The sequence below is a fragment of the Crocodylus siamensis genome, chromosome 8 (genome assembly GCF_052110815.1).
Source record: "Crocodylus siamensis isolate JL-2025a chromosome 8, ASM5211081v1, whole genome shotgun sequence".
Classification (NCBI taxonomy): Eukaryota; Metazoa; Chordata; order Crocodylia; family Crocodylidae; genus Crocodylus; species Crocodylus siamensis.
In genome coordinates this window covers 21,496,464-21,518,831 of record NC_143402.1, presented here as the reverse complement: position 1 = coordinate 21,518,831, position 22,368 = coordinate 21,496,464, and the positions used below count along the sequence as shown (strand labels likewise).

The window sequence follows — 22,368 nt, the reverse complement described above, 5'->3', positions numbered from 1 at the left end:
AACACAATGAGTAGGATACACCTGTCTCTGCTGAAGAGAGAGTCAGCCAGAAATGACTAAACTCCCCATGGTTACAAGGCTGTTGAACAAAAGAGGCCAAATATTGCTGCACATTCTCTCTGGAAAGGGAGTGCCTGGCTCCTGTTGAGCATCCCTAAAACACTGTTCTCTCTTCGGATTTAAATTGCATAGCTAACGATGACAATAATGAGTCTTTGTCATTAGCCCCTTCCTGTCCACTTCCAGCACTAAGCAGAGCCTCACTACACTTCTCTGAGGTGGTGGAAATCACGTATTCCAAATTTTACAGATGGGGAAACAGAAGCCCACTGAATTTCCCACGTCACATAGCACATTGATGGCAAAGTCTGAAGTAGAATCCAGTTCTCTTGCTACCTTTTATTTGGTTGGGTTCACAAGTCCAGTCTTTTTCCCCCTTTGGAGTTCTCAGTCAATGTGTCCTGTAGGGGCTGAAAAAATCAGGCTGACTAATAGGGCTCACAGGAAACCCCAGGGGTTGCCATTCTGGCCCAGCACAGTGAGAATCGTTAAATAACTGAGCACAGGGATCAATTGAAATCATGTTCTTCTAAACCACTCTTCCTTGCAGATCTACTCTGGCCCGCCAGAGGACAACGCAGCTCCCCCAGTGCCTCCTCCCAGGGTAGCCGCCCGTAGGCACAAGCCCATCACAATCTCCAAGCGCCCTTTGAGAGAAAGGCCTGTCTTCTTTGGTGGTTCTGTGGAAGAAAATGAAGGTCAGTTCAGCTATTCACTAACATCACATCCACCTGAAACCTCTTACATTGCACTTGCCAGTATCATGTCCAAGGACGCACCTTTCTGTTCCTTGCAAAAGAAGGCTTTGAAATGGTAGTAACAGTATTGTATTACCAAGGGCATGACCATTTTGGCTGAAAAGCTCTGTTTGGTTTGCAGGTTATTTCCTCTGGCAGAAAGCAAAGGAAACGCACCTCATTATGTAGGCTGCACCATCTTATGTTCTCGATGAACCCTTCTCTCTGGGGGCAGGGTTTTCTGATCATTTGCTGCCTCAGAGGTGTAAACCAAACACACAGTTTGCATGACTGAGAATCGTGATAAAATTGTGCAGATTCACAGGTAAAAGAGAAATGCCAATAAGCAAATACATTTGAGAAATAAAAGCAGTGTCTTCTCTGGCACAGTATAGGAAATGCAAAGGTAATGCCAAGCACAGCTAAAATAAATAGATCAGTGTTTCATTTAAATCCTTGGATTGTATAGGCCAAAGCTTGGTTGCGGGGGATCTTATGATGGTGTTTAAACCACGGACCACCTAATGGTCACTCAGGTGAGGTATCCCTCAAAAGAGTATTTAAAGTAAGTAAACAACTGGTTGTTTGCAAGTCCCGATGAAAGCATTTCCTGGTTCACATTCAGTTCTGCTCTTCAGTCATTTTTTCTTTTTTGTAAGGAGTTAGTAACTCAGAAGGACACACCCATCATGTTGCAGGGGCACCATCAACTCTAAATCATGCTTCTGTCTGCAAACATATTACCAGCTGCTGCTACTAATTGCTCCCAAGATCACTATCACTGAAAGAGATTAGAAGTATATTTTCTCTAGGGTTTTTTTTTAAGTATATGTACTTTGTGCATTTGACCACACTTTGCACTAGATGCTGTATGTTTTTTTGAGCATCTGCCCAACCTAAACATGCACTTAAACATGTGGTTAACTTTTAAGCACTTGAATAGTTCTTAAAAGTCAGTACAAGCTGAGATTGTACTTCAGTGCTTCCCTGGATGAGCAAGAATCAAGGGCAAGCTATTTATTGTATATCTATTATGTATGTTATCTGTCATGTATTCATGCAGTCAACTGGACAGTGTCATTCTACATATAGGATTGTTCTACATAATTTTATCTATTCAATTGCACTTCTTTTGTTTTGAAACTACTTCTTATAAATTCCTTTTTCCCCTAGTTTATAGCCCTCTATTCCTTTAGGTATCTTTTTATTTACTTACGGAGTTAAGCATAACAAGCCATGGTTTTATCTATTTTTTGTAGCTTAGGCTGTAGCTGCTTCTTTGCCAGACCCAATGAAGGGCATTTTGTGCCCAAACCTTGTATAATATCTCTCCCAACTGTACAGTTGGTCCAATAAAAGATATCACCAAAAAACCCTTTGCTTCTTGCACATTTCCTGGATCACCATGGCTGTAACAACAACCCAACTTGTCTGAATCAAACCAAATGTGTTCATGACTTGTTGGACTGTGTAGCTAGTTTCACTATGGGGGCATTCATTTTTTGTGGGTTTTTGACACAGCAATAGAAGGAAGAAAGCTTTTGGAGGAATATGGAAATGTCAGTCAATTCTCCCCCTCCCCCCCAAAAAATATAGGGAGATTTATGGGCAAGCTTTTTACTTCTACTTTTTGTTAATTGGCCAGGCACTCAGAGTTAACAGCATCCCTCTAAAAATCCCAGATTTTACACATGCATTGATCATTTCCATTCCTTACCTGCTAATAATGCTCAAGAGTAGTGAAACCAAACTAATGTTTAAATGTCACTTATTCTTCCCCACCAGCATAAGCCACTTACCTTTCATAATTGACTCAGCAGGGACAGTGAAAGCAAACCAGTCAATTGTGCTTATTTCTTGCTGCTGTTATTACACATACCATGAGCTTTATTTTGCAAAGCTAATGAACAGCTAGAGATTAACAAAAGCTGTGGGAGCTGAACGAGCACTTGTAAAAATCAGGTTCTGTGATTCACCTGGGATGCTTGTTCTTTTTGCCTTTTGGTTTTGCAGGTGACAGCCATAACCAGACTCCTAATGGCACCATCATCTGTAACAGCACAGAAGCTCCCAAGCCACTTCATCGCAACCGAATGCCCATGCCACGAGCAGGGGAGGCTGATCCTGGGAGGCCTGGCTCAGACCACAAGCTGGAACAGTATCTGGAGGTGGATGTAGGGAAGCTGGTGTCCAAACTGCAGGATGGGGGATCTAAGGTTGCCAGCAAGGCTGCAAATGGTATGGTGACAGGCACTGCTGCTTTAAAGACCACCACTCTCCACACAAAGAGGCCTGCCCCCAGGCCTGTGATTTACAGCAAGGAGGGTAAGTTTTCTGTTTTGTAAGGCCTCCCACACACGGAGATCACACCTGAAGTTGGACAGGACTGGCTCAGCTTGCTGTGCTGCAGAACTCATAATGGCAATATGACAAAGACCCCTGAATACTGGCATTCGAGAAACCTGTGGGTTCTTGGCAAAGGGAAATGCCAGTTTTCCCACTTGCACCTCTTTTCATGAAGTTCAGTGAAAGGGGACAAAAAAACAAGATATTTATAAGCCAGAGTGGATCAATGGATCTGAACCCTCCTCCTTTTGAGACTCGCCCAGTTATGGACACTTTTTGGGTTGGGCCCATTTCAGCCAGGCACATAAGTTCAGCCTGTTGCTTACTGCTGGAGGAGAGAAAACACTGGCTGTTGTCATGCCAGAGGGTTAAGTAGCATTGTTGCTACTGTAGCCTAGTCTTAGCCACAAGGTGTGGGCTGAGGCATAATGAAAAGTCAAGCCTCTATAACTGGAGATCCTGAAATCAAAATGCAGATCTGAAGGGAGAAGATGTAGGGCCATGTCTGAGCAAGCATTGTACAGGGGAAAAAAAGAAGGGATGTGGGTCTCCTTGTTTGTAGTCGCCCACGCAAAGTTGCCCATGTTTGTCTGGAACAGTCTTGCTATGTACAGGTCATTTTAGAAATACGCATTTGCTGTTGATTACTATTCCTCCTATAAGATTGTCATGAAAGCGGTGTTCTTCCTGATTCATGCCAGTGCTTGTTACATGCTTTCACACACCAGTAATGTTCACAGTCTTACGTTTAGAAAGTCAAAAGTATGCTGTGTATTTGTGGGTTGTCTCCTGGGTGTAATCAAAAGGAAGAATAACAAAGCTTGGCTCCATAGCATTACCAAAAGGTTCATTTGGCTAATACCCCAGTCTCATTTAAATCCATCAAATGAATATGAAGAGGAAATCAGCTTTTGGAATAACAGGATGGCTTTTACAGATGGCTGTGGGTGTACCTTACTCTTAATCAACATTGTTGATAGCAATTAGAGATGTTCTGTTACATCTGTATTAGACACTAATGAACCATTACTACACTATCATTCCCTGTTCTGGTGTCCAAACTTTGAGGGAAAATGTTGGATAATTGGAACAAGTTTAGAAGAGAGCCACAGGACTGGTGAAAGCACTAAAAAAACATGACTTTTAGTGGAAGACTCAAGAAGCACAATCTATTCCTCTTATCAGAGAAAGGGTTAAGGATTCCAGGGTATAAATACCTATACAAGGAATAACGGCTTGATAAGAGAAGGGCAAAGTTAGACTAGAAACACATTGTTAAATGTTTGCCAAGAGTTCATGGTGAACTCTCCATCACTGGAAATTTTTAAAGTCAAGGTTGGACATTTTTCTAAAAGATTTGCTCTGGTTGGGAGTCGATTTGGAGTCCCAGGGCTTGTTTTACATAGGGGCAGAGATGAGATTTTTCTGTTGGCTTTATAAAATACTTCTTGAAAAAATTGTGCTGGTGGAAGGTGAGAATGGAACTGTGTCTTAGATCAAGGAGGGGCCAAGGGTTCACAGAGATGAAGCAGCACAAGTGAAATAGCATCTTTCCCCATGATACTCTGCTGGTGGTGGCCAGACCAGATGGCGATGACCAAACCAATGAACAGGGAATGGGGTAGAGAGGAGAAGTGTGCCGTGGTGGGTTCAAAAAATTAATGATGGCAATGTATGGATAGTTGGACTTGGATAGTCAGCCAGCCATACCACAAAACTCAAAAAGAATAGGAACTGGGAGAAGAGAACGAATAGAAAGCCAGAAGGAGGAAGGGAAGATGGATGAGGGAGTGGAAATATATAATCACTTCATAAAATAAAGGTTGAATATGCTTATGGACAAGTAGAGACCCAGGGAGATCCTAAGAGGGAATTGTAACCAGAATTGAACCCTCGCTCCCTGGGTTTGAAGGGCAATGCTGCACCTTGTGATTAGTTTTCCCTCTCAAATAATGCAGTAATACCTGCAAACCAAATGTATACAACCAGCTTGTCCTGAAATGGCAATGTCTAGCTGTGCCAGTGGTGGTAGATTCCCCAAATGCCCTTCCTCTCTTAACTAGCCTGAATGCTTTGCCTCTTCATAATCCTTTGCTGCCACTGTAGACCATGTTTGTAACCTTCAACCTTTCAGGTGATTATGACAGCTTTACTAAAGTACGATCCCATGGAGACAAGCCAGTGATTACACGTCCTCCAGTGAGACCCCCTGACCCTCCCTGCCGAGCCCCTACACCCCAGAAGCTGGAGCAGAAGCCAGAGCTAATAGCAGGAGGAGCAGAGGAAATGCCATCATCTGTGTAAGTAGGAAATCTGTCGGGGCTGTACAGACACCCCTGAATAAACAGGTCAGCAAGAGGCAACTCTTCATAGCCGAGGGATTTGGGAAGCGTTCGTTGGGAATGAGACTCAGCCTGGAAGACCAAACTAGCAGTAGCTGCTGCATTCCATCAGTATTTGAAAAAGGAAGAGGAGAGAGAATAAAACTAGACCTATAGTAGTGGTACAACAAAACTGCAAACCTTTTCTGCTGTGGTCCTAGAACTCGACTTGCCAGCATCTTCTGTATTGCGTTTGCTAGCTGCTGGCAGCTGGTCAAGCCACACTGAAGAATGAAACTTCCAAGAAGGAACCAGGCTGGCTTGGATTTGTTCCAAGCAAAACTGGAGGAAGGGTTAGCACAAATTACCCTAGGTCCCCACTCAAATTTCACTCAGTTCTTGGTTAGACAAAATTCCACTAGAGCAAATGGGAGAGTGCCTGAGTAAAAGATGTGTCTGGATTTCACACACCATCGTCAGAATAACAAGATGCCTTTTAAGAAGAACAGTAAGAATTTGTTTTGGAGATGGATGTCTAGGCATTGCTGACAAAGACCTCACTCCTTGCTGTTGGTGCTGTAATACAGTAATGGAGTATAAACTTGTCATTTCTATGTCATCCTGTGCTGGACCATTTCATCAGGGTAGCAGACATTAGTGACAGCCAGTTGCTTAATTGTCTCTCATCATTTACTTCAAGGTTGGCATTTTTTCCCCTCCAGAGCTTTGATTTAAGGCCCCACACACTGCACCAAGGATGAAATGTACTAATTAGCCATCATTTGTCACCAAATTGTATTTTTAAATGCCACAAAGCATTTAAAAATATCTGAACAACAAGGGATGTGATCCCAAATTTTCATAGGAGAGTGAGGGCACGTGAAGCACACTCCAAACCCTCTGCGCTCAGTGCACTGATAATGTGCAGATGCAGCATTTCTAGTAAAGCCATGCTTTATTTGGCAAATACCTTTTCAGTAAAGCAGAGTTATGCAGTTGATCCAAATCTCCTTGCTCAAGTGAACCTCCTGTTGGTAATCATGCCTGAGTAACAGTAACAGGCCACACTCTTACTGTCCTTAATCACTTGCTGTGATTTCTCTCTTCATAATTGATTTAAACCCAGGTCTGAAGTAAACACAATGGAGATAAATCATGCCAATTAAAGACATAGGGGTAAGTTTTTTAAGCCAGCTGGTTGGGCTTTGAATTGGGTAGCCAAGTGACAGACAGCAAAGCATCCTTGATGGTAGCATGTGTTCAGAACGGTCAGAGGCAAGAGGTGTGAGAGCAGGTGGATTGTCCGTTAGAAGGGCCTTGATCATCCTCACTCTGCTCCTATAGCACCCTCTCGCCCTGCCTTGCTCTAAACCACTCCCTGACACACATACTATTTCAACAAATAGCTGCCTTGTGCTGGGTAAATGTAAAAAAAACCTTTCTGGTTTTGTCTGCAGAGTGGCCTCCAGAACCAAGTTCTTTGAGACTGCTTCCCAGAGGACAAGCAGGTAAGAGATGCATGGAACTTAAACCCTTCGTGTGAACGCACACATGGACAAGAGTCTGCACTCAACATAGAGGGCACTGCCACAGCAAGCTGGAAAGACCCTCTGGTTCTTCTCTGAGCATGTGTGTTTTATAGAGATAACAAAGAGGTTCCAACCAGAACAGTGGATTCAAACAGGGGAAGCTGTGGGGTCTGTAAAATCCAGACCTGGACTGAATGATTAGCTTGAGCAGGTGTGCTAACAAATACTTCTGTGGGTTTGTACACTGTTGTGTGTTCAATTCTGAAAGTGTGTATAGGGCGGTATTCACCCTATACTCACTGCTTGAGAAGCTTACAATCGTGGTATAGAATAGATGAGAAAATCCTGTTGGATCATTGGGTCTTTCCTTTTTGCCTGGATAGAGGGTAGTCTTCTAATACAGAAATAGCTATTAAACTGATGTGTCACATGATCTATTTGCAGGTCACAACATTACCATTATTTAGCCCAGTGTAATGAAGCAGTGGGTTTGGAGACAGCATCAGATTCTCTGGGTCAGCTGAGATGGCAGGGGTTTGAATTAGGCACAGTGAAGTTTATTTGTTGTAATCAAATTTAGTTTTGTAGCCTCCACCTCTCACTCTCGGAGATTACCAACATGTTCCAATAGCACCCTAAGGGCTGTGTACGGCTTTGAGAAGGTGATAGATGTTGTCTCTCTTTTAAAGCATGTGACAATTTCCTCACCAAGAGTGCTGAGCAGTATATCACTGAGCTGGCCAGCTATGGAGTTCTTTCCTTTTAGATGCATACACTTGAATTTAGGCTTATTTATGAAATTAATTTGTTTTCTCTCCTTTTTCCCTGTTTATTCACAGCTCCTCATCACCTCAAGGCAGACTCCCAAATGATGAGAGCTGAGGTTAACGGTACGTTTCAGTCACAAAAAACCCCCCTAGAGCACAGTTTGAACCAAGGTTGGCCCCCCAGTGGGTTGGGTGGTGAGGAAGACAGCGGAGGTAGTTGGGAATCTTGGAAGAAGAAAGACTGACTGACAGCAGCCTTTCTTCCCCTCATCCAGCAGAGGAGTTTGGAGGAGAGGTGATGACTGGAGGGGGCCCATTCCCCCTCTGCTCTGGTAGCAGTGTAGCAGGGCAAGATGCATCAGCACCTCTGGGCACCTATACATGTGATGGCATGTCGGCACTGGTGGCACCTGGCCTAGGATTTTTGTGGGCAAGGCAACCCACTGTTCTTTTGGATTAGGTGGTGATAAGGGGGCAGAAAGGGTGTCTATACATGTGGTCTGGGGTAGATGGGGTGGTGCTTTAATTAGAGCAGCTCTCAGAGACGCTCTAATTAAAGCACTCACAGTGTCATGTGTATTCAGTGTCCCTGCATTTCAAAATGGTGGCACGGGTGCTTTAACTAAAGCTTGTCAAATGGGCTTTAGTTAAAATGTGCCTGCTACCAGTTTTGAAGCGCGGGATGCTGAATACACATGACACTGAAGGCGCTTTAATTAGAGCAGCCCTGAGAGCTGCTCTATTTAAAGTGCCACCCCCTCCACCCCAGAGGACATGCATATAGATGCCCTCTCTGCCCCCTTATCGCCATTTAATCCACATGAACAGTGGGTTGCCTTGCCCACAAAGTCCTAGGTCAGGTGCAGACAATGCCGAAGGCTGGGGTGCTGAGGTCTGGCCTAGGTTTAGGCCTGACCACAATGACTAGATGACCAATATATTTTTGCCAGGGCAGGTTGTCTCTTGCTATTGCTTTTTTGTGGTTGTTGGCTTTACTCACACAATTGCTTTCTTCTTTCAGATATTTCACTAACCAATCCTGGCTGGTTCCAGGTAGTTCTCCCTGCATCTGAAATGGCCTCTCCAAGCACCCAGATGGTTTGAGCCTGCGTGAAGTGGCCATGGAGAGCAGCTATCCCACTGGACACTGACTTTGGGGCATACTATTATGAACAGTCCAGGGAGTTACAGGAGAGGAGGACAAAACAGCAGGAAGATCCAGACCTATTGTTTGTTAAATTAAATGTGCATCTTGAATTCTTTTTGCCACACACACCCCTGAGCTCCTGCATTATGCAGTGTGTAAAGGATGCTTATCATGTAGGGTGATAAACCTTAGGTTTGATGCTGACTAGTGGAAGGTGACCCAGTCTGCAGAGCTGGGCAGAGGATGACTGATATGTCCTAAAAGGAATAACAGAGAACTCTGGGCATTGTCCGCATCCTGACCCTGTAGCAGTTTTGCCCTGGAAGGACTTTCAGCTCAGATGGACTTGCAGCCAAAAAGCAAGCTACAGATTCCCAGAGCTTGAGTACCAGGACGGAGTGGTCTGAAGTTTGAACTGGACCATCTTATTGTCGGAAACTACTTGCTATGATGCACCATTTTCAAGAAAGCCTGTTTTCATTCCTGAGTCAGTTCTGTTGTGTTGTTCCCGTGGTTAACGATGCAGTGTGTATTAACACTGCTAGTGCTAAGGGCGGGGTTTCATGCCCAGCATTAAGGGCACTCCTGTTACCCATCGCTGCCCCACAGCATGCCCCTGTGCTGCAAAGGCAGCTACCATGTGTGTTAGTAAACATAGCTGTGCCTGGTGTCTTTCTGAGTATTTAAAGTAAGTGTTTTTCCAAAAAGTACCAGCTTGGTCACAGTCTCTTGAAGCTGAAAAATGCCAGGCCCTTTTGCTCCATGCATCCATCTTTATTCTGCTCTCATTAAACTCCTTTACCAGGCTACGCAGATGCAAGGAGAGTATCAGTCCTGTTTCTGTTTTGCTTTGCCAGAACTCAGAGGATGAGACTCACTGGACTGGGAACAACATTCCTGAGAAGCACCCTTGTGTCTGGGTATTTGCCCCGGACCCTTTCGCCACAGCAGCAGCTGCTGTTATATTGCACTCTTAATCTGGAAGGGAGATATGTTTCCCTTAGCTGTGGCTGTTGCTTGCACCTCTGTTAATGATGTAGATCCATGTCATGGTTCCACTGAAAGCCAGTGATGATCCCATGATACGGTACTTAAATAGAATTGCCCAACAAGCAGCTTCCAACTCCCCCCATGGGCTGAAGCACCTTCCCCATCACCAGCTACTGTCCTCATGTCCTGTGAGTGTTTTCTAATCATTCCCAGAAACTGCTAGCCTGTTAATTAGAAGTTCCATGTTATAACAAACACCCTTTTGCAAGCGTGATGGTTTGGAACCAAAGCAAACATCCTTGGTGTATGCTTCAGCTGTGACTGGGGTGCAAACTCTGATTTGCCAAAGTGTGTGCAAATTGTTGTTCCTTTGACTGCTGTCCTTGCTGCCTGCCTTCTTGTGCATCTAGTATACAATGCTGCGTCATTACTGAATGTCATTCTGGCCTTTACCAGGTACTGCAATGGCGTGCGAATGGTGCGGCTGCTCCCTGTGGCTGCAGTACCATGCTCTCAGCTGGCAGTCCTGTATATATACGCTTATAAAAAGTGGCAGATAAAGGGGGCTTCAAAAAATATGATGTAAACAGCAGTATTGCATTATGTACATCAGTGTGCTGGTGTTCTTAAATTGTGATCAGCTTGGCTCATTCTTTGAAGAAAAGCACTCTCAATGCCAAGGGAATGGAGCAGGTCCTGTTTGAATCAAGCTGTTACAAATCTACACAGATAAAATGACGCCAGACTATCTAGCAGAAATGGGAAGCTGGTGGGCATAGGAGGGGTGCAGTCAAGGGCTTTTATCTAGATCAGCATTACTCTACTCCTAGTGGGAAATCCTGTCCGTTGTCTGTAAACCAATTTCAGTTGATATCAGTGGAATGGCGCCTTCTTAAGTCAGGCATGAATTTGTCTCTGAATCTCTCATTGAGGAGGGGAGTCATTGCCACTGCTTTGGTGTGACTGCTTCAAAAGACAACATGTGAGCACCCTTTATTGGTTTGTTAACAGATGTTACTGAAGCCAAAATTTCCTGAGGTATCCTGTAAGTCCTTTTCCTTTCTCATGTCCTGGTGCCAAGATATTCACCAGAATTTGCAGATTTATTGGAATCTGACAGGCCATGACATGAGTGCTTCTACTATGGCTTCAAACATGTAACCTTTAGGCTATGAACCACACACCTTATCACTCACGCCACTTCAACCCTCATCCTTTGAGCATGGGTACAGGTGAATGAAACACTTCAGGTCTGGATTTTCAGTAATGTTGTAAGCACCCACACTTTTATTAATATCAAAGAGAGATGTAGATGCTGCACATAAAAAAACAAGGCTCCTAATAGTTTAATGTTAGGCCCAAGGAAGTAAAGACTCCCAGAATTAGTAGCGCCATTTGAAAATATGGCTGTAAAGCACTCGTCCCAACACAGACAATGCTGAGGGGCAAACAAGGAAGTAAAGCAACTTGTTCCCTGTTCATTTTTCTGGCACCAGATACTTGAGGGGTATAACTGAGGAGGGACTAGTATTTGTCAATGGACCTGGAACAGAGAACAAAATCAGCAGAGAAAGAGGCCTGGTTGCCAAATTTCTGAAATTCTAAACGAGAGAAGACGGCAGTTAATTGGAAACGTACACAATGGCATCCATTTCAGTTTATTTGTCTTGCGGCTGTGCTCTTTTTTCCCCCTGCCATTAGCACAAGTGAATGTTCGGGGACTGTGCATTCACTTGTAAATCACGTAAGATGTTCTTCTGTGATTTTTTTTGGGAAACATTTCATGCCTGTGACCAGGAGCTGAGCTTATAGAAGTCACCTGGACATTTGCAGTGCTGTACTGAGTATCAAAGCACCATGTGCCATCAGCTGCCTGATCCAGTTTGCTTTGTAAAAGTTTATGTTAGCTGTAATGGTTATGACGTTTCCATGAAGTAAAAATCCAGGATGTGTGTTTCAGCATTTCTGTGCTCTCCTTTTATTTATTTTTATTGTTGATTACATGAGCTTTATTTTAAAGTTTTTTAAGGGTAAGTACGGACAGTCAAAGAGCCAAAGACTGAATTGATTCAATCTTCACAGAGTAGTTTAAACTGCGTAGATTGAACTGATAAGCAGGTGAACAGACCTTCACTTTTGAGTCCAGAAATGCAGCTACATGCCTGCAGCACTTCAGGCTGGAAGCCAGGTGGAGCTGGAGCATGCCTCCACGCTGGGCCAAAGCTCAACCTGCCCATCTTGCAAGGGGGGGGGGCGGGTCACAGGGGAGGTACAAAGCATCCTGCAGTGCTGGGAGACTGTGAGTTAACTTGAATCTGGAGGGGATCTGGGACAGAAATTCAATAAGCCAGTTAAACCTGGACGAATGCAGTATCAGGTTTAATTGATTTAGGTTAATCTTAAACTGGTTTTGCCCATTTTGAAAGTGGTTTATGTGCAATGAACTTCTGTTGTGTTACAGACTTAAACTGGTTTCCTATTATACCGGTTTATGTGTAATGTCAGTCCCTAGCCTTAGTGTCGTTATGGACCTCAGGAAATTTCTGAAGTATTTGCGTACAGTGAAATGGCTTGGAAATACTAGAAGTAGAGACAAAGGTAATCAAGCATCTTACAATGCAGAGCTGTTGTTCCTTATTTGCACTTGTAGTCATACCCTTCAATGCCTCAATGCCAGGGCTTCCACCAGTTCCCAGAGAAAAATGATCCATTGCTCAGGAAGCATTTGTTTCCTCCTGTTTTTTTTTTTCTCTTAAATTCTTTCCTCTCTCTTAAATTCCACCCCATTATTGCCTTGGACATAATTCCTAAATTAATCCATAAATCATTTCTCAGCCTCGTGGGTTTTTTGCAACATTACATAAACAACCAAGCATTTGAAATGTAACAGAATGCAGGAGAAGCCCCTGGTGAATTCTGTGCTCCCATTTCCCAAGCAGACCAAGCTAACCAAGTATACCGGTTAGCAGAGCATGTGTTAAGGGAGCAGAGAAGACTGCACTAATAGCATCATCTAGAACTCGGCCAAAATCAACAGCTTTGACTTAATTTATAGGGTGTCCAAACTCCGATGCCACTCTTCATCCACACCAAAGAATCTCTGCTCTGCTCTGCTTCAATTGTCATGAAGCAGTTCCGGAGGCATTTGGTTCAAATAGCTCCCATAAAAAGAAGCAAGAATAAGAGGGTGCATGAAACAGATCCCTCCCCACAGGGGCCTCCCCTCCAGCGACCAGGCTTTCTTTATTCAAGTGCTTTAGTCCCATCCATGAAAGTTCATAACTAGTTTTGGGCCTGACCTACAGCCTCAGATCCACCAGTGCCTGAATGTTGGATCCCGAGCTTCAGTGAGTCTCAAATGCATTTCTACTCTGTGTCTGTTCTCAAAATGTGGTAATTTTCTCCTTTGTTTATAGAGGGAAGTCTCTCCATTAGCCAGGGTGCCCCACAGGCATAGCCTACCCCGCTGAGCTCTACAAAGAAAAACTCCCAAGTCAGCGCTTTCCTCACTAAAGCAGACCATTGATTAGAGCATTCAAATTGGCATATTGCAATGAGATGCTAGTCTCTAGCTGCATGGTGGACTGAGATCCTGTATTTCTCCTTTTCTGACCTGTTCAGGGCAACCAAAAACAATCCCTGCATATTCCCTCAGATAGGAAGGAGTCTTACTGCACAAATGGAGGTAGAAGGGTCTGAGAAGCCACTTTCAATATTTGATCATGGCCTGAATTCTGTTTCCAAGCATCTCTGTCTTACATTACAAACAAGGAATGTGGTTACCACGCCAGGGAGCATCATCTATGGGCAGAGCTAATGGGACATATGGCCTGAACTGAGCAAGAGAATTGGCAAATGGCTGAAAAAGGCTTTGAAAATATGAGGAGCTACATGAGTTCTGTGTTGTTAGCCCCACAGTCAGAAAGTACTAACTCAGTGATTTAGATAAAGCAAGGAAGGTTCAGTCATTTTACATACAAGCAGAGAGAAGCCATCTGAAGGTGAGGCTTTTTGTGTATTTCTAAGTTATAGCTGTGGCTCTGGTATAGAGGAAAAATGCACCTAACCTATCTTCTAAGTAGCGGAGTAATAATGCATCCCATGAACCCCATTTTCCTCTCAGCCCCAGCTGTGTAACTCCCTTGGACTCCACCCTTTTTAACTTAAAATGCCCTTATATCGTTAATGCTTACTAAGATACGGTAAGAGCATATGCGTGTTCCAACAAATGTAATGATTAGCAAGTACACGTGTGCATCAGAGCTATTAAAGAAGGGGTGCAATAAGTCAATATGTATATGGGCAAGCGAACACACTTGTTGCGGGTGTGGGAGACGGCCTGAGTGTTGGCCAGCTATTTAAATTAGGTTTTTCTTGTGTTAGCTTCACATTACTGGCTCTCATGCTACCTCCAGTGTTCCTTGAAATGACCCCTACAGTTGCAAATTCCTTGTAATTATAAATGGTCACACCATTCCTAGTCTCAGCCTCTTTCCCTCTGGCCTGCATCTATTCTTTTTCTCTCCTTATTTCTGTTGACTTTGATGGCTCAACTCTAATTTTTACCATGCTAAACTATTTCTTTTGTGCAGGAAGTTTACTTTTAATATCTAGAAAACCTTCTGTAAAACAAGAAGTACCTCTCCACTGGAAACAAGAGTTCAGAGACCTCCTGTATAATCATGTTTGTGATGCCTCATGGAGCAGAAACCTAAGTTTTTCTTCAAACTGGAGTAGAAGAGTAGAAGACAGGATGCCTATAGGGACAGGAGAAAGGGACCTCAGAGGTCATCTAGTCCAATCCCCTGCTCAGAGCAGGACCATCCCCAGTTAGATCATTCCAGCCAGGGCTTTATCAATCTGGAGCTTTAAAACATCCAAGGATTCATAGATTTCTGGATTCATAGATGCTAGGGTCAAAAGGGAACTCAATGGATTAAGTCTGATGCCCTCCCATGGCAGGAAAAAGTGCTGGGGTCATGTGACCCCAGCCAGGTGTTTGTTCAGTCTCCTCTTGAAGATCCCCAAGGTAGGGGAGAGCACCCCCTCGCTTGGAAGTCCATTCTATGGCAACCCTAACTTCAAAAAAGAACTGGACACAATACTCCGGCTGCAGCCTGACCAGTACTGCATAGAGGAAGAGCATCACCTCTCTGGACCTGTTTGTGATGCACCTACTAATGCATGAGTATGCAGAGTCCACCACCTCTCTGGGTGACCCATTCCAGTGCTTCACCACCCTTCTGGTGTGAAAGTTCTTCTTAATATCCAACCCAAACTTCTCTTGCTGCAACTTGAGACCATCGCTCCTTTTTCTATCATCTACCACCACTGAGAACAGTCCAGCTTCATCCTCTTTGTAACCACCCTTCAGGTAGTTGAAGCACTTCAGGTAGAGAAGGCACAGCTGTCCATGGCTCAGGGCATGTCCAGAAGAGATGGTAATGAGTGTTAGGAAGAAAGCACGGAGCAGCAAGAGTGGACTAGTATTACTGAGTGCTACAGCTTGCATGGATAGGAATACATAGAACGGTTTCTTCCTTCTGACCCTTGGCTGTTAATGTAATTTAGCTTCTTATGTACAAATCCTGAACACAGAAGCCACTGATTGTGAAGAGTTTTATCAGCAGCACAGTGCGTTATCAATGGCTGAAGAAGGCATAGCCGAAGCCTGAAAAGGAAGGCTGTAGCTGGGCTGCCAACGACACAGGAAGGCTTAGTCCTGGATGTGTAACACTCATCCAAGTAGACATAGCCAGCCAACATGGCCCCCAACATAAATGGGGGCCACAGAGCAGAGTAGTTCTTTTGGACTGTTATTGCATTTACTGTGGGGAAAGGACATGCACTCAACCTTGTCTCAGGGCAACTTATTCAGATGCCCATGCCCTCAGATGAAAAAAAATCTTTTAAATGAAACCCTCACCTTCAGTGAATGTATCCGCCTCCAGCAGAAACCCCTTTGAACCTTGGTTAAATTTTCTGAAGGAACTGGTTCCTCCATTTTGTTCCTCATCATTTAGGCTGAAAACTAGTTTTTATGAGCTAGTTTTACCTCCTTTGTTTTACATCCCCTCAGTAAAGTACAGGAAGCGTGTAGCCAGAGGCAGTTGGTAGAGGTTAGGTGAGGTGCTTATCTCACAATAACTTATTTGTGTGCCCATACCCAGAATCTCGAGTCCTTTCTGTACCCTCCAATAGTGCTTCGAGCACAAACAAGGCTCTGCCACCCTTATTTATTGTTTGGGCTGCACTTTGAATGTCCTCTGTGTTATGAAGCTCTATTCATGTCCTCAGGGCAGATTATGTGTTAAATCTAGGAGTTTGTGTTCTTCCTTCTAAAGAGCCCTTATTTGGAAAAAATACAAGAGGCCAAAATGAAACGATAGTCTCAGGGCTCTTGCACCTCCTGGCTTTGATTTTAATCTAGCAAAACTCATAAATAACTCTCCTCCTGTCTTCTGCTGCTTTCATCCATGGGTGTGGAAAGGGCAGAGGCAGGTGGTTCCCTGGAGCCAAAGAGAACTCCAAACAGCATGTGGGATGTGGGGAGGAGGTGGAGGGTAGAGGCTGCACTAAAATGCTGTATTAAGTTCACAAGACTCAGTGCGCCAGGAGTGGCAGAGAATTGGCTAAGTCTGAGACGTCCCTGCAACATTTCCAGTCCATAGCAACTGGCTCCTTCAGTGTTACAAGACATGTGCCAAACCAGCCAGCCAAAGAAGCCCCACATGATCCATCACCTTTGCAATGATGCCGATTCAGCCAGAAGGGAAGTGCAGCCACTTCTGGGGTAGAAACCAACTGCTTTCTAATAGTGTGCAGGAATGCTATACACTAGAGGAGTGCAACAAATGAAGAAGTAAAACCATATACACTTTGAAACCACTGCTAAAGTTTGGGAAGGAAGAGTGATGGATTCAGTCTTTACTTCTTTGATGTTCCTTAGAGAGAATATAGGTGAAATCTTGACTCCAAGGCTGTTTCACCAGAATTTCTCCCTATATTGCTAATAAATTAGAAGCATACTAACAATAACAAAAGTCTGGCACCCTCCCAGCCCCTTAGCAGCTGTGTAGGAGGCAATACCTCTTATTTTCTTTGCATTTGCCAGTACTTATCCCTCTGTTACCCGGAAGGTAACAGAGGGATAAGTACTGGCAAATGCAAAGAAAATACAGGGCTGGATTCTGCCAACACATCCCAGCCTGCTGTGACTACATCCATGGGCAGAGTGAGTGCATGCCTTGCCATAGACTGTGTAGGAGAAGTTCTGTCTTCTGTTGTCAAGATTAGGCCTCCTAGGGTGCTTGTACATCTGACAATGTTACCATGTACACATGATGAAAATTTCCTTTCATGTGGCTTAATGGTGTCACGTTTTACACATACACAAGTTTGGGGGGTTTAAAAGAGTTGGCATTGCCACAAAATAAACCACATCCTGATTACAGTTTAGTATCATAGTAGCTAGGCTTGGAAGGGATCTAAACAGACCATCAAGTCCAACCCCCTGCCTTGGGCAGGAATGGATGCTGGGGTCATATGACCCTAGTCTGGTGTCTATCCAGCCTCCTCTTAAAGACCCCCAGGGCAGAAGCCAGCACCACTTCCCTTGGAAGTTGGTTCCAGATCCTAGCCGCCCTGACTGTAAAGTAATGCCTTCCGATGTCTAGCCTGAACTGCTCTCTATCAGCTTGTGACTGTTATTCCTAGTGACCTCGTGTGGTGCCCAGGGGAGTGGGACGACATCCCTTGATGTGCGGCACCCAAAACTGGATGCAGTACTCCAACTGTGGCTTGACCAATGCTGCACAGAGGGGAAGGATCACCTCCTTGGACCTGCTTGTGATGCATCAGTGGATGCATGACAAGGTGTGGTTAGCTTTACATTGCTAAGACCTACAGTCCTAAGACCGCTTTCTCACATTGGCGGCTCATGTTCAACCTGGAGTCAACCATGACTCCAAGACCCCTTTCTGCCTCTGTGCTGATGAGAAGGCTATAGGAATGCTGCTGGTTCCTTCTCCCTAGGTGCAGCACCCTGCACTTGTCCACGTTGAATCCATCCTATTCTCATCTGCCCACCTCTGTAACCTGTCCAGATCTAGTTGGATTCTGTCGCTCCCTTCTAGCGTGCCCACCTCACCCCACATCTTGGTGTCATCAGTGAACTTGGACAATGTGCTTTCCATCCCCTCATCCAAGTCATTGATAAAGATGTTGAACAGTGTGGGCCTGAGGACCGAGCCCTGCAGGACCCCACTGCCCACATCCCTCCAGGCTGAAAACGACCCATCCACCACCACTCTCTGGGTGCGACTGTCCAGCCGATTAGCCACCCACCTGACTGTGCAGGCATCAATGCTGCAAGTTTGCAATGTTCCAAGTTGCAATGTTGCAGCCGTTAATCTGTCAGCTCATCCCCCAGCTGTGGGAGAGGTGGGCAGGCTCTGCCGATAAAAAGGATCAGGCCTCTCACAGCTTCTGCCTTCAGCAGGTGCTTGCGGCTGCCGGGACAACGATGCGTATACAGAGACAGAAAAACAAAACTCACCATTTCAATTAAAAACTCACTGTTTCAATTTACGGGGCACAGAATGCAACTGTGAAGAACGAAACCCCCTTCACGTGTACGAGCGCCCCATGGCTGTAAACTCTCCTGAACAATGAGGCATCTGTGTTTTTGCAAAGCACCGTACTTGGCTCTGGTGCTATATGAACAACAACAGTTGTAGGGATTGGAGGGGAATGGCCACAGCTACTCTCTCCAATCGGCATAAGCTCGCGCACAACTCCGAGCTTTCAAACCATACTTCCTGAAGTAGGGACTATTGGCTACAGCAACAATTATCCACCTACCCTCTTTAACTTCCATCTAAGCTGTGACTGAACTGGACAGTGTTCAACATCTCACTTGACAGTGAAAATCCTATGAACGATCAGGAAGCGTCTAGACTACGTGTGGGCAGCTGCAACACGGACCTCGAGTTCTCTATTTTCTTGGCCAAAGAGTGGGAGTGACTCTGCGTGCATGAGGGAAAGAGAGAGCTTGTCGAGGTAAAAGCCCTGCCTTGAGCACACCAGCAAAAGCATGTTTTCTTCTTTTTTCCTCCTGGCTGTTTGAAGGTACCACTGTTTCCCCTCCACAACCATCTGAAGCGGGATGGGGAGGGCTGCCAACCACTTCCTGTCTTTTCCCACTTGCCAGTATCAAAGGGGCTAGAAGGGACTTCAGAAGACTGTCTAGTCCAACCCATTGATGTGGCAGGGTTGTCTCGCTCAAACCAAGCCAGGTCTCTGGATGCCACAGTCCTCTGCTTATTCCACCAGCCCGTGTGGCCTTCACCATCACTACTCTCTGCCTCCCTCTTAGCATTTGGCTGGCTCGCTGTATCCCCTGACCCAGCCTTCCTCCTGCCCCTCACATTCCCCTGAACAACGTACATCCACATAATGCCAGCCAGTGCCCTCAATGACAGCCAGTCCATCTTGTCCTTTACTCTTTAGCCAAAGGGAACTTGCATCTCTCAGACAGGGGATATCTAGAGTCCATTCATCAGAGAAATGAAGCTCCAGTTCCAGATGTGCTTGTAACTGTCCCACGTGAGCAGCACGGTATAATCGGAAAAGCCAGAGTCTGTGGTGGGGAGGAGGCTGGCCTTGCGGATGGAAATGCCTGTGACAGGGAATTCCCTGCCCTGGGACAGCAGGGCTCACAGACGACCTCTTTGCAGGCATCAGACAGGGAGAGGCATCCCGCAGTTGAACTTGTTCTTTGGAGATGTTTCATCAGTGCCTGGTTTTTCCTAGGGATGATCCCTAGCAAACATCCCACTGGAGGTCCTTGAACAGCCTGAATGGATTCACATTGCACTGCTGGATGAGGCTCAGGAACACGGAAAATGTGGGAGCAGTCCTCCCCGCAGGACGTGTCTGGCTTGGCACAATGCACTTGGCAGCAGTGACTGCGTTCCAGTTTCTGGGTAAATGGGGAGCTGGTGCTTCAAAAGCATTACTAGCATAGCTGTCTGTCCCCAGGAACAGCAATCTGGGGCCCCCTCAGGCTGCAAAGGATGGGGGAGATGCACACTGAAAGCAGATGGTTATCACTTCATGAAATGCAAAGAGGCTCCATTTTACAAGCTCTGCCAGGCTGTTCAGAGGACAACTATTAGGAACCCACTGTTTAGCTTGGAGCCGGACTACGGCTGCCTAAGGGAGCATCAGGAGTCTTCTGGGACGGCACAGGCCCAGTTCTTCGATTTACTGCGCCTGACTCAGTGGAACTGGAGCTCAGGCACTCTGGCCCTTGTTTCAGAGGGCCAGCTGCACTTCAAGGGGCATTAGCTTTGTTCCCTAGGCAGAGCCCTTCCCTATTGTTCAGGCAAAAAGGTTAGGTCTAAATCCCCAGATTGGCCCTGCTAGTCACTTGAGACAATTTGCTGTAAAAAAATGCTCTGTTGCACTGATGAGGATAAATATTTATAAAGGGGCACTGGATCTTCATGCCCCAGGGTGTAACTCACCTCCTAAGTGATTAGGAAGTGACTACCCCTATGGGCTCAGGACTTGGGATCAGGCCCATTGCACCTTACCAACCGTCAAGCTTTTCTCTGTAGCATCCTCTTAGTAGCCAGTACTGATCTCTGTTGAAGAGTGGATACAAAACAAACTCAACCCCAGATCTCATGTGTTCGTTGGTCTCTCTCTGGAATTACGTCAAGGCTGATTGGATCCCCAGTACAGAGCTGAATACATGAGCAAAATTCAGCTATGCCCAGTAGCTGTTACTCAGACTGGTTTTGTCCATGTCCAAGTTTGACAGGTTTTGTTTTTGGCACAGGGTGGGCTCTTGTTCCAGGACAAACTTGGATGCCTGGAGAGAGATGCTTCCCTCTGACTTCTTTTGAGGTTGGACTTCAGAACTTTGCTCCTAACCCAGTCAAACTCCTCCAACAGGATCCTGTTGCAAAATCCGAATCCCCCAAATTATGACAGCGCAGTCTGTTGCCATGGCACTGATTGAGAAACCACAAATTCTGTGCTACAATTTCACAGCAGGATCAAAGAGGAGAAGACAGGCTGGTGGGGGAAGGGGGTGCAGGGGGAGGAAGCTCAGCTAATTGTACACAAATCGCACACAGACTTAGCACACAAATCACTGTGCTAAATAATTAGCAAGCAAGAGGAGTGGAGGCTGGAAGCATTTGTAGAAGATGTTCAGATTTGTTCCCAGTCAACTTGAAACATTTTCATCCAGCTTTTGTGTTTGTGCGCAGAGCCTTGACCCTGGAGGTGTCTGGAGACATCTCTCAGCACTCACGTTGGCTGCCTTGAATCCCAGGGAAACTGACAGCTGATCATGTCCACCTCCCAGTGGCCACTGGGACTGCTGTGGTCACAGCAGAGCTGTAGATGTCAGACAAAAGTCAAGCTCAGTCCTTAGAGGAACAACAAGAAAAAAATGCAGTGATTTGTTCTCTAACTTGCCTGCCGGTGTTGTGGTGACATGGGATCCCTCAGAGCTGGCCAGAAACCTGGATTTTGCAGTCTGGGGTGAGCAGACAGAAAAGCAGGGATCCGTCCCGGGTCCGTAGGAGAGCACTGCAAGCGCTAGGGGGGAGGCAGCGTTCTGTGGTTTGGGACTGCGGTCTCCTGCTCCTTGGTATTTGGCTGACTGGATTGCATGTTGATTTTGGCTCCTTCCTCCGTGTTCAAAGCACAACATTTTTGGAGCTTGTAAACTATAGTCAAAACTGAGAAACTATCTTGTACAGGCTCTTAAACAGCACAAACAGGCATATTAACTTTCTGGGACTACTTGCTGCCTTTCCAAGCTTTTTTTTAATTCTTAAAGGGACTGTCTCTAGCCTGGTATTTCTTTTTTTCCCTACAGAATCTTCTGCGTAGGTTAAACAATTAGCATGGCTTTAGAAAGGTTGTCCATACACCCAGTGGTTTATTATTGTAGACACCTAGCACACCTCCACTCCTCTTCTCCCTTTATATGGGAAAATGATGTCCGAATTAACAAAACCCCATCAAGTCCACTCATATAATATTGCTGAGTTACTCTAAGTGTTGAGTATGGTTTATCACTGCAACATTGTCCATGGCACTGATTTAAAAATACAGAAATAGAGAAGAGTCCTGATACTTTTGTTTGGTTAAAAAGCAACCGCTAAAGAATTGCACAGACTTTGCAAACCCAAGCAGGAAGTATGAATAGTCAGCCAAATGTGGGACCAATGGCCTTGTTTAGAGTCCATATGTCCGACATTCAAAATCAGAACTGGAAGTTGGGCAATCCAAGAAAGATTTATGTTTTGGGAGAATGTCCCTACCAAATATGCATTAATTTTATCTCACCCATTTTTCATTGTTGATTACATGTATTTTTTATTGGCTGGGTTAATTCTAAATTTCATTGCGCAGTGAAATTATAATTTTTCTTTAAATTCTTATCAG

At 45.1% G+C, this 22,368-nt stretch overlaps 1 protein-coding gene across 1 annotated transcript in view; it reads left to right on the top strand.

The window, feature by feature from the left end:
• The window catches only part of OPHN1 (oligophrenin 1), a 105,534-nt gene extending 93,675 nt beyond the window's left edge, over positions 1 to 11,859 (top strand). The window contains exons 19-24 of the mRNA XM_090059037.1: positions 611 to 758; positions 2,811 to 3,122; positions 5,278 to 5,443; positions 6,922 to 6,972; positions 7,833 to 7,883; positions 8,782 to 11,859. Coding sequence (XP_089915163.1) covers positions 611 to 758; positions 2,811 to 3,122; positions 5,278 to 5,443; positions 6,922 to 6,972; positions 7,833 to 7,875 — 720 coding nt within the window. The 3' untranslated portion in view covers positions 7,876 to 7,883; positions 8,782 to 11,859. The remainder of the gene's footprint in view (positions 1 to 610; positions 759 to 2,810; positions 3,123 to 5,277; positions 5,444 to 6,921; positions 6,973 to 7,832; positions 7,884 to 8,781) is intronic.
• The last annotated feature ends 10,509 nt before the right edge of the window (positions 11,860 to 22,368 follow it).